The sequence below is a fragment of the Macaca thibetana genome, chromosome 18 (genome assembly GCF_024542745.1).
Source record: "Macaca thibetana thibetana isolate TM-01 chromosome 18, ASM2454274v1, whole genome shotgun sequence".
Classification (NCBI taxonomy): domain Eukaryota; kingdom Metazoa; phylum Chordata; class Mammalia; order Primates; family Cercopithecidae; genus Macaca; species Macaca thibetana.
This window is the reverse complement of record NC_065595.1, coordinates 44,038,015-44,050,387: the sequence shown is the minus strand read 5'-3', so window position 1 is coordinate 44,050,387 and position 12,373 is coordinate 44,038,015. Positions and strand designations below refer to the sequence as shown.

Here is a 12,373-nt window from a genome sequence, read left to right as displayed (position 1 = left end):
CCTTAAAGAAGCAAGTTCCTCTCTTTCCTTGAGCACTTCTGAACGTATTTGGGAAAGCAGCATGTTCAGAGACGGCCCTGCCATGGTTTCCCGCCCACTGTCTCATGTCTGCCTTTTTGCTGACCACCCAAAGATAGTTGTTCCTGTTTTCACGTCCAGCCAACCCCTAGTCTAGCATCCTGTACCTGGAGCCTGGGCTCAGGCACCTCCTTCCATCATCACTTCCTCCCTGATAGTTCTTGGAACTTGCTGAGGAAGAGGGCAGAGCTTTGGCTAGTTGTTCTTTTATCAACAAACTAAGACAAAACCCCCAAGGTCCTGTTGCTCCAGAACTGACCATGGGTGTTGGGGGCATCCTGGCCCTCCACAGGTATGCATTTTTTGTTAGTCTGCATGGAAATGTTCCCACTTGAGAACCAGGCACCTAACAGCAGGCACTCAGGAAATACCTGTTTAAGGAAATGGATTATATATCAAAGAGAGGCAATAAATATAGGGAAGCTTACACAGTCAATCAGAAAGAGACAGACCATCAGGGACTGGGCTTGTTTCTCAGCCTCTTCTGCACCTGTGCAGGGTTCAGCATCATGGACCATCACTGAGAATGTCTTGAGACTCCAGGCAGCAGGGTGCTGTCATACCCTAGTTAGCAAGGTGATCTCCTGGCTAAGGTGTACTCATGCCGTGCTAACACTTGGCTGTTCCCACACCAGCCTGGGTTCCTGCTTTCTCTTGGCCATTTCCCTTCCCAAGAAGGACCATGTCAGTCAATCCAGCCTGTCACAATGTTCACTCGCCATATCAGTTTGTTTGGCTTAAAGTTAGTTTTTCTGATTCCATATTAAAAATGGATCTTTTTATGTTAGATTCTGGGTCACTAATCTTAGTGTCTTTGTTAGAGTGTCCTGGACCATTCTATAAGAGCTTTTTCTGTACTATTATTCTATTCTATTAGAATAGAATTATTCTAATAATAATTATTCTATTATTCCAACTATTCTAGGGCCAGTGCTACACAGCTGATAGCTGATTGAGTAGATATTATGTATAACTCTACATTTTAAGAACATGTTTGACACTTTCATACAATATTCTTTCATGTTCACTTTAGACATTTTTTTCTAATTCCAAAAACAAATCTTATGGGAATTTTGATAGGTTTACATATATGCAAAATAAACATAATATATCTACTGGACAGCCAATATATGTATTACTTCTATATATATTTATGTTTTATATATAAATATACATGTTACATATATAAATATATATAATTAGATAAGAGATAACTAAAGCACACTTATGATATTGAAACTTCCTATCTAGGAACTTGAATTTTCTCATTTATCCAAGTCTTCGTTTATTACTCTCAAGAAAATGTTGGCATTTTCTTCAGATAGAAGATACAAGAGGGTTTTTGCTTTGTTTCCTTGTTTGGGTATTTTTGGGGGGTATCTGGTTTCTTATCAATTGCAGAACAACTTTCTGATTTCCTGCTTAGAAGCATTGCTTCCTCTCCTGTTCCTGATACCTGTCTGACCTCTGCCCCATCACAGCTCACTCTCTCCTTCTAGATGCTGTCCCCTTCAAGAAGGACATTTACATTTTCTAACCTTCACAAGGACCACTATTCTCTGACCTCTGCTTTATATCCCCTGCCCATCAATGACCAATTTCCTTATTTTCAAATTTTAAATCATGGGCAAACTGTGGCTTACTGGCCAAAGAAATGCAGTAAGCAAAAGTGCCTCTTTTTTTCTTTTTTTCTTTTTCTTTTTTTTTTTTTTTTTTTTTTTTTGAGATGGTGTCTCCCTCTGTCACCAGGCTGGAGTGCAGTGGTGTGATGTCTGCTCACTGCCACCTCCACCTCCCGGGTTCAAGTGATTCTCCTGCCTCAGCCTCCCGAGTAGCTGGGACTACAGGCACGTGCCACCGCACCCACCTAATTTTTGTATTTTTATTTTATTTATTTATTTTTTTTATTTTTTTTTTTTTGAGACTGAGTCTGGCTCTGTCGCCCAGGCTGGAGTTCAGTGGCCAGATCTCAGCTCACTGCAAGCTCCGCCTCCCGGGTTCCCGCCATTCTCCTGCCTCAGCCTCCGGAGTAGCTGAGACCACAGGCGCCCGCCACCTCGCCCGGCTAGTTTTTTTTTTGTATTTTTTAGTAGAGGTGGGGTTTCACCGTGTTAGCCAGGATGGTCTCGATCTCCTGACCTTGTGATCCGCCCGTCTCAGCCTCCCAAAGTGCTGGGATTACAGGCTTGAGCCACCGCGCCCGGCAATTTTTGTATTTTTAGTAGAGACAGGGTTTTGCCATGTTGGCCAGAATGGTCTCAATCTCTTGACCTTGTGATCTGCCCACTTTGGCCTCCCAAAGCGCTGGGATTACAGGCTTGAGCCACTGTGCCTGGCCAGAAAAGTTCCTTTTAGCAAGAGTAGGATGGATGGGTTAGGGAGAGAAGAGACCAGAAGCAGGAGGCGAGTGCTGGGCTGCTCTGAGAAGTGGGGTTCTGGGTGGTCAGGCCCAGGGTGGAGAGGTGGGAATGGAGAAGGACGGATGGTGATGAGACGCTTTGGGAAGGAAGAGTGGACGATAGTTGCTCTGTCATAGGACCATGTGGAGGACCTAGTGAAGTTCACTATTGCTGATTTGAGGCTTTGCCTCAGAAGGACAATTCAAATGGATCAGAATAGATGACTGCCAATCCTTGGACATGGACGTGGGCACAGAGAGCTCTGGCTTGTTCTTGTAAGTGCTGCTTTAGATTACTGTCAGAGGGAAGGAGAGAGTTGGACAGCCCTACCCAACCCACTCCCTCATCTCAGGCAGTACTAACCAGATGACACGTGAGTGTTTAGTAGCATCTGGTGGAGGTTTATTGTGATTATAAAGAACAGCACTTAAAGCACCTTTTTGCTAGAAAAGCACTTAAAGCACCTTTTTGCTAGAAAAAATCTAGAGTTTGCATAATTCCATTTCAGGTATTTCCTTAATGCTTATTCTTTCCTTCATGATATGGGTGGAAGTGCTCTGCAAATGTGCAGAATCTTCTGTGGGGACAGCTCTCCCATGATCTCGGGGTGCTCAGTGGCTCACCCCTCCCTGACTTACAGGGGTGTGTGTGGGCATGTGTGTTGCTGTAAGTTGAGCTCTACTGAGAATGGGGCCAAGGGCATGTCAGGCTCAGGGCCACCACGTAGGTCTGTGTAAATTGCTTGCTACACGTGGACACTGGCTGCCAGGGATGAGGCTGGAATCTGAGTAGTGCTTCTCTCCCAAGCTGTTTGCCATGGGACTGAGTCTCAGGGTGATGGCAAGGGGCTTCATTTTGCATAAAGCCTCTGGGTGAGCTGGCTGGGCCTGCTCTGGCATCTCTCCAGGCTCCTAGAGTGATGGGGACTGTGTGGATGAGGGGTTAAGGGCTACTGGTTCCCAGGGAATCCCTGCTGCCATCCTGTGCTCACAAGACATCTGCCACTGCGTCTCCAGACCCATATCTCCATCCTAGGCAGGAAGAAAGGGGAAGAGCAGAAGGCATGGCCCACCAGGTCTGTTGCTTTTTAATCAGGAAAACAAAAGCCAGAACCAAGTGACGGGGCCAGCTTCAGTCTCAGAGGGTCCAGGGAGGGAACTGATTTAATGGACAAATGTGTCTGAAAAAAAATCAGCCTGGAAAAAACCAGAGTCCTGTTGCTGAGTAGGGAAGAGGTCATGGATTTGGGGTAGGTGCCCAGCAGTGCCCGGAGAAACAGGCCTCCAGCACCACTGTTGGCATTGCTAGTTGTAACATCCTTCTTTGTTGTCTATATTCAACATTTTGTCAAACTTTTCTCATTCCTTTAGCATTCCACACACAGCATAAAATTAGATTTAAAAGCTAAATTGAGAATTTCCGGGGACTCCGGATAAGTTTCTTAGGTTAACTACGTAGAACAGAACACTTTCCCTGAAGAGGGGGGAGGCATGTATATATCCACGTGTCCCTGGGAGCCCAGTGTTCAAAGCTGACAACCCTACCCACAGGAATTGCCCCTCCTGGTCACCAGGACCCAAAGCAGCTGGGATGTTTTCAGTAGTTGTTGTTGGTTTTTTTGTATTGTGTTTTTGTTATGAAGAAGTTTGAGTTTATTCCCAACTGCATATTTAAGGATCTAAAATAGAAATTTAGCAACTAAGTCTGGAAGGTTCCAGGAGGACTTAAGTTGGACTTGAGCCGGTTTCTCCTCGATGCCTCATGGTCCCTGGGGCTACAGCAGACCAGCTTCTCTAGCTGGCTTGGCTGCACCCAGGCCCAGCCAGGGTCCCTGCTTTAGAGAACAAGGTGAGGCTTCAGTGTAGGAGATTGGATGATGAGTGGCAGTCAGTTGCTCAGTGGGAACCTGCCTGCACAGTGTGGTCGGAGCCACTTGGCTGGGTCAGCAGGTCCTCTGGGATGTGGCCCCATCAAACTTCCAGCCTCATCCCTGGCAGTTTTTAACAATCTAGACAAAGCCACCTCTTATCTCCTGAAGGTCTTCTCTCCCCAGACTAGATCCTAGACATTCTTTAGGGCCTAGTCCAAGGGTCAGCCCTTCCAGACCCTGAGCCCCTCCACCACCAGGTGAGTTACAGTTGCTCTGCTGTTGAGCTCCCTCAACAACAGAGGGTGCAGCACACCCCATTACTGTGCTGAATGTGTCTTCAGGAGAGCCACAGTGCCTCATTCATCTTTGTTACTCTAGACTTGTTACATGAGTCAAAATAGCCGTCCTCCCAGGTGTGTTTGCCTCAAGGGAAACTTGAGCTAGAGCAGGGAGCTTGTGGAGCCAAGTCTTCTTCCACCTGCCCCCCAGTGCCACCTGCACCCAACTTCCTGAGGGCTGAAGAGGAAAGCTGGGGGCCTTGTGATCACAGCTCTGGCCAGTGACAGGGTTGACTCATCACCCCACACACACTGTCTTAGTTCGCTAAGGCTGCCATAATAAAATACCACACACAGGTGACCTAAAGAGCAGAAATTTATTTCCTACAGTTCTGGAGGCTGGGAACTCCAGACCAAAGTACTGGCCAGTTAGGTTTCTAGTGAGGGTGCTTTTCTTGGCTTGTAAGCAGCCACTTTCTTGCTGTGTCTTCAAGTAGCAGAGGGAGAGAACTAGTAGCACTCTGGTCTTTTCTTATAATGACACCAGTCCCATCATGAGGATCTCACCCTTGTGACCTCATCTAAACCTAAGTAGCTCCAAAGGCCCTACCTCCAAATATCATCACTTTGCATGTTAGGGCTTCAACTTAGGAATTCTGAGGGGACATAAACATTCGGCTTATAACACCCGCTTGCCAAGCTCCCATCTTGTCTAATTCTGGGCTGGCTGCAGAGATGAGTGAAACCTAGGACCTGCCTCTGAGGACCATGCAGGCCAACTGGGAAGCCACATATACCAGGACTTTGAGAATGCTGGGACACTTCTTATTCCCTGCTCCCCTCCTAGGCCTCTAAGCCAGTTCGTCCCCTATTCATCCTCACCAGTGCATGCCCTTTCCTTTCTTTTCCTTGGAAGGCCCCTCTTCATTCATCCACCAGGCAGCTGCACAGAGGCCTAAGTTCACAGGAAAGGTGGAGGTGGTCTGGTATAAGGGACATGGAATGTTTGAATGACAAGGTGAGGGCTTTGAGACAGTATAGCTGTAGATCTGGAGGGGCTGACAGGCCAGTGGTGCTGTATTCTCCTTATTGATCCTCTTCTCAGCATGTAAATCAGCTGTCTCTGGGCACACACCGTATGTATGAAGGCCAACCAAGACATTCTGACACCTCGAAGCCCACAAGAAAGGAACTCTGAAAGGTTTTGATACTGTTTTCACTGCTTCTATGGAAAAACAGATTTTATTTCCTTGCGAAATATCACATTTTCCCAATTGAAGGAAAATCCATTTTATTTTTGTATGTGTCTGACTCTTGAAGTTCTGTTGCTGACCCAGGCTTGGCAGCTTCTCAGAACTAATCCCTGATCCTTTCTGTGCTGAACAGTAGCCAGTCCTCTGAGCCGAACTGGGGCCATTTGTTTTCATCTCTAAATAAGTAGTGAGTTCTTTTAATAATGAAATGCAGAAAGGACCCAAGATGGTGCATTAATCTTGGATTCTTCTTTTTTTTATCACGAAGAAAACTGCTGCAGATGGGAAAAGGCAAGAGATCATTGTTCTGGATTCCAAGAGGAGTAATGCCATCAATATTGGTCTGACGGTGCTGCCCCCTCCAAGGACGATTAAGATCGCCATTTTGAATTTTGATGAGTATGCCTTAAACAAAGAAGGAATCGAGGTGAGGGAAGCTCTATTAAGCATTATTTGTATTTTATCATATACTGCACGTATAATATGCTGCATGTCCACATTTCAAAAGATGTGCCTTTCTGTGCTCAGCTAGACGGTGAATAAGGTTAATCATTCTTACATGTGTTAAACTTTTTGAGGGGAGGGGAAGTCTCACTTTGCCTATGAAGTTCAGCAGTCTTCACTGAGGTTCATTTACCAGTCTCCCTCTGACCACACTCTGCCTGCCTCAGAATGGAAGAAGAGTAGATAAACTCCTTGGGAGGCCACTAGGGTTTTCTTTCCCATGTCATTTTGAACCACATCACATTTAACACTTTCAAAGGTAGGGTTTTCAGAACATGCGCACATCCATGTAAGAGCGTTATCTCTTGGCATTTGTTGGGGTTCAGAGAGACGTGTTTCATTTGATAAGCCAGAGAGCTCAAACCAGCTGAAGCTTTAGCATTTGTTGATCTGAATGTCACACAGTGGAGCGACATTGGGTGGCGTGGCTGTGGCCACACAGCTGGAGCTGGAGACAGGGTTCGCCTGTGGGGCCTGGGTTTGTGTTCTTCCACAGGCCACGCTCTCCCTCCGCTGTGGGTTGCTGCCAGTTTAGCAGGTTAAATCTCTTATTATAAAAAAAAGAGTGAGCAGAGCCATTGTGTCCCACCCACCAATTGCTACAGAAGGGTGTTATAGCTTGGGGGCCCCCTGGGTCACAGTGGGGATCTGGGGACACTGCTTTGTGGCATTGAATGGCACCTAACCCATCCTCCTATTGGCAGGGAGCCCCAGACTCCTTTAAAGCCTCTCCGTGACTGGGGTTCATCTTCTTGTTTGAGACACTTGGGCATGGATGGAACCTATGATGCCTGACTCCAGAGAGGGAGAGCAAGCCTTCTACAGAAAAGTTGAGGGTGAGGAAGGGCCTGGGCCTCTGGCCAGAATCACCCATGGCCCTGGGAATGGGAGGGAGCAGTGGGCACACAGTACGCAGAGGGGTCTGCACCCAGCCCACTGGGCATGCCTTCATGCTTTGGAAGGAAGGGACCTTCACAGGAAAAGCCATTACTAGAGGCCTGAACTGCAGGCTCTAGTAAGTGGACCCCCAAATTCATGCCCACCCAGGATGTGACCTTATTTGGAAAAAGGGTCTTGTACATGTAATCAAGTTAAGATGAGGTCATACTGGATTCAGGTGGGCTCTCAATCCAGTGACTGGTATCCTTATAAGAAGAGGGAAGTTTGAATACAGAGAGGAAAGTGCTATTTGAAGACAGAGACCACACAGAGAGATATACAGAATGCCTTGTGATGACGGAGATGGAAATTACAGTGATGTCTTTAAAAGCCAAAGAATACCAAGGATCGTGGACAACCACCAGCACTGAAAAAAAGCAGAGTTCATCCCCTGGGACCTTCAGAGACAGTATGGTCTCTGACACCTTGATTTTGGACTTCCAGATTCTAGAACTGTGGGAGAATACATTTCTGTTGTTTAAGCCACCCAGTTTGTGATATTTTATTATGGTACCCCTAGAAAACCTATATAAGGCCCAAGCAGCTCTACTCTGAGAAACATACACTCCCTTTTCCAGGAACAAGTACAATAAGGGAAATGCACTTCTTTCCTGGCAGAAGAAGTTGTGCCCTGAGCTCTGGAGCCAGGCCAGGCAGCAAAGCCGGTTAGCATATCCAGGTGTGTTCTCTGTCTTCAAACAGCATTCTCCTCGGTGTTCAAACTTCCTTTTTCTTATAAGGATACCAGTCATTGGATTTAGGGCCCACCCGAATCCAGGAATCCGGCCTATCGAGAGAGTAAGGGCACACGGCAGACCAGAGCAGGGGACATGAAGGAGTGAGTGGGAGACAGCTGGGAGATACAGAGTGAGAGACTGAGGCAGTTGCCGGATCACAGGAAGGGGCAGGCCAGGCCTCAGTGTGATGCATCCCACTCTGGGACCCTCCTAGAGGAACAAGGGAGGAGCAGGGCAGTGGCCTGCTGTTGGGTGGACCTGGATGTACCAAGTGCAAAGTGTCTGTCTGCGGGGTCCGACCTGCAGACCCTAACCCAGTGACAGATGAGAGACATACACTGACAGATATTTTGTCTGTCAGTGCGGCTAAGGGGCTTCTGCTCCTGAATCTGCAGCATCCGCCCTGATAAGCTAGTGAAGTTCACATTTATTTAGTACAGATTAAGTGACAAAGGTCTTGAGTAAACACCACTAGAGGGAAATTAACACTGCCGACCCCCAGTAGAGAGCAATCATGCACCCGCGGATAATCAAAGGTTAGTCTTAGGACCACATGAGTAAACAAGCTATTTAGATAAACTCCCCAACATTCCCTTGTTATTTGCTCTTTTGGTATCAACTCAAGGTAAAGAGGGTTAGGCTGCTTTCGGTCAAATCTTTTACTAAAGCGATGCAACCCCCCGGCCTTCCAAGAAGGTTTGCTTCTCTTTCCTATAATATCCTCTTAAAATTTTTCCCACCACCCTGACTGAATCCCACATTTGTCCTCTAGGGGAGATAAGACAGTGGCTCTTGGGCCATCCTATTTACACAACAAGATCCTTTAGAGAGCACAAAAGCTTCAGATTCATACAGAGAGAGGCTACAAAGATAGCTAGAGCCAGCCTGTTAAAAGAATAAAAGGACAACTGACCCTTTAAAAATATTTCTCCTCCTTGTCATGAGAACTTGAAAGTCCCTCAGGAGAAATTTATTCCTTTGATTTTGCCTTTGTTCTTTCCTGAAATGCAACTTTCCCCAGGTGGGGAAAGTTTCAGATACAGTAAGTTACTCAGATTCTAGAATGAACCAAATTATTATTTTTTCTTGTCTGGCTGGTTTCCAGTTGAACACCCTTTTGATCCAGGAAGGAATAATTACAGCTATGATGCTGATGGATATGGTAGTAGCAGCACAGCACCAAATCTGACTTTCATAGGATTTTTACTGTGGGCCAGGCACCAGGTAGGCGCCTGCCACAGGTTCTCATCAAAGCTTATGAGGTACATATGCTCCCCAACGTGAAAATGAAGAACGGGAGTCCCAGCATTAGTGTGTGCCCAGGCTCCCAAGCCAGTGTGCCAGAGAGCCGGGGAGCCCGGATGCAAGCTCTGAAGCTTGAATCCAGAATACAGGCTGTGGTTTTGCGGGGTGGCTGGCCCTGAAGGGGCCCTTCAAGCCTGGGTTTGTGTGGCTCAGAGAATAAGAGGGAATCTGAAAGGAGAGGGAGAGACATGTACGCAGCAGCGCAGCCCTTTTCACTGTGCTGCCTACATTTGCTACCCAGGAGTGACTGACTTACGGAGCAATTTGAAGTGAGGAGACACGGCCATAGCAAACACTGATAGCCCTTACTGAGATTTTATTGCATCATGAGTCCTCAGTAAATTCATAGCCACAACAACAGAGAGTTACATTTTTATGTTCTCTTCTAAGGCGGGTTTCTCAACTTCAATGCTACTGGCATTTTGTGTTAAACAGTGCTTTATTGTAGGAGGCTGTCCTGTGCATTATGGGATGTTTAGCACATCCCTGGCCTCTACCCATTAGATGTCAGTAACACCTACCCTCCCCCAACAACCAAAACTGTCTCCATACATTGTCATGTACCCCCTAGGAGCAAAATCACCCTGGTTGAGAGCCCCTGATCTAAAGGCTGCCTGTGTGAATCCAGAGACTATATAGATCCCTCAACACTTCCCAGTCACAGCTGAGAAGACTCCAGTTGAAACAGCCCTCTTGGAGAACATGGAATCCAGGGCACTCTCAGGCATCACCTACTATCTTGGGCCATTGATCTTAGGGACCTGAGAGGTAGAGATAGATGATCTAGATCTCTGTGCCAAACCAATACCCAGAGCTTGTTCTCTAGGCTTGTTCAAGAGTTAAATCAGGACTGAGAAGACATGCAATTGGGTACATACAGATCTTTGTTAATGAGATTTCCGGCTTGCACCCAGAGGGCCTTTAGCCAAACTGTCTGCTTCTTGGATGCAAGCACTGTAGCCTGGCACCATGGCTTAACGGAGTTGTTTGAAAGCTCTGTGTACCTAAACATAATTAGAATGTTTTCATCCCATGGCTTTGCTTAGCAACCTAATGGTATGTATCCAGGTTTGTCATGAAAACCTGAAGGAGTAGTTAACTTCATTAAGGAAGTCATTCTTCATAAGAGTATTAAACTTCAGAAAATCATTTTGCAGCCATCTTTAAGTAGCATTAATGATATTTCCCCAAGTAAAATGGCATCAAATTATCATAAATGGAAGTATGACAATTTTTATTTTCTTGTTCTTTCTTCTCTAATTTTTATAGAGTCTGTGTCCACTCAGAGGGTAGCACAATTGAATGGTCCCAAACAACATTTAACTTGGCCCAACTTGGCTGCCAATCCAATCAGCATCCTAGAAACAGAAATTTTCTTTGGCCACAGATAAAAAATGACAGCATCTTTGAAAGCAGTTTACCCTGCACAGTGCCTGTCCACAGGTGTCCAGCTGCATGGGTGCTGGACATATGCAGACGAACCTGACCACAGAGAGTCACAGTTGACTCAGCAGTGCCAGGGAACCAGAATATCTTGATGACTGAGTGGCTTAGCTGCACTGCTAATTTGCATTTATGGTTGAATTTATTCACTATTAATTTGAATCCCTATGAACTATGGGGCTAGTGCTAGAAACTAGAGGTAGCCCCTGGATTCTTCTCTAGCTCTGCCTTTGTTGATCCAGCTTAGCTTCAGGCAAATCATTTTGTCTGTGAGTTTGATACAGTAATTTCTGCCCTAATGTGCCTCAATGAGTAATCTAAGAATGAAAGAAGATACTATCAAGATGCTTTAAAGTTTTTTTTTTTTTTAAGTTGCTATAGGAATGTAAATACACAGATAGAACACTATTTTCTCATGCAAATATGCACATTGTATGCAAACCAGGCATAGCCCTCAGGGCTTCAACTTTCTACTGCAGTCACCAAAATCCTTGTGGCAGATGCTTATCCAAAGCTGTAGCCAGGGTTCTGTTTAAAACTCACAGGGCAAAAGAATTACTCATGGTTTCATGTGCAGGTAAATGAAATGGCTGAACCCAATAGTATTGGGGTCTATTTTTAAAAAAAGGAGATTTCTGCATTTTTCTCCAAAATAAATGACTTTCAGATACAAAAGCAAATATACTTAGAGCAGTGCTAGAGGGACGCTGTCTAGGCAAAAGCTAAAAACATGGAGGTTATCACATTGAAACAGGAAATTTTCCCTGACCCCTTCACAGGCCTTGTGATGGGGGTGCCTTGCTTACTCAGCTCATAGCTCTCAACTCCTCTAAGGAGTGGGAGCACACAGGTGAGTGAGTGCAGGGGCCGGGGCATGTGCTTCTGGGCAACAGCAGGAGCAAAACTCCATGTGGGCCCTGCAGCGGTGTCTGGCGGGGAGTACCTGCAACCCCTGAAACCCCAGAGGGCATGTGTACAGTACGACTTTTAGCTTTGCCATCGTGGATGGCTTAAGTGTTAACTCAGTTGGCCCTCTGCTTTTTTGTGTGAGGTGGTTGCTCTCCACCAGTGAGGGCAGAGGGTCAGTGTGACAGCCTTTAGCGCCCACATCTGTGACACCAGAGCTCTTGTTTGGCATCCAGAAAAAAAATCAGGTCCCATAAATGAATTGAAGGATGGTGAATACAGAGGGTTTTATTGCCAATGAAAGTGGCTCTCAGCAAGAAGGGGAGCTGGAAAGGGGATGGAATGGGAAAGTGATCTTCCCCCAGAGTCTGTCCATCCCCAGCTGTACTCCTCTTGGAAGCAACTCTGTCAGGCCATACCTCTGAAGTCAAGCTGCCTCTCTCTGACATCAAACCACAATTTCTGATGTCCTGCTGCTTCTCCTCTTCTCCCCTTCTCTGCTCTCTGCCAGTGGAGCCTGGGGGTTTATGGGTACAGGATGGGGGTGGGGCAGACAAAGGGTGGTTTTGGAAAAGGTGGGAAAACGGGGATGTAAAGTTCTCACTTTGGGCCACAGTTCCAGGCTTGAGGGTGGGGCCTTTGCCAGGGACCCCACCCTTTT

The 12,373-nt window shown here is 46.3% G+C and overlaps 3 protein-coding genes across 9 annotated transcripts in view; 2 read left to right on the top strand and 1 right to left on the bottom strand.

The window, feature by feature from the left end:
* Positions 1–8,746, bottom strand: part of RPRD1A (regulation of nuclear pre-mRNA domain containing 1A) — a 711,886-nt gene extending 703,140 nt beyond the window's left edge. The window contains exon 1 of the mRNA XM_050767303.1: positions 8,737–8,746. The gene's annotated coding sequence lies outside the window, so the exon portion shown is untranslated. The remainder of the gene's footprint in view (positions 1–8,736) is intronic.
* The window catches only part of KIAA1328 (KIAA1328 ortholog), a 912,897-nt gene that overhangs the window by 398,702 nt on the left and 501,822 nt on the right, over positions 1–12,373 (top strand). The gene's annotated exons all lie outside the window — the stretch shown is intronic.
* FHOD3 (formin homology 2 domain containing 3) overlaps positions 1–12,373 on the top strand; it is a 490,096-nt gene that overhangs the window by 436,579 nt on the left and 41,144 nt on the right. For all 7 annotated transcript variants that reach the window (XM_050767203.1, XM_050767202.1, XM_050767198.1 and 4 more), the window contains one exon: positions 6,147–6,305. In XM_050767203.1, the coding sequence (XP_050623160.1) occupies positions 6,147–6,305 (159 nt within the window). The remainder of the gene's footprint in view (positions 1–6,146; positions 6,306–12,373) is intronic.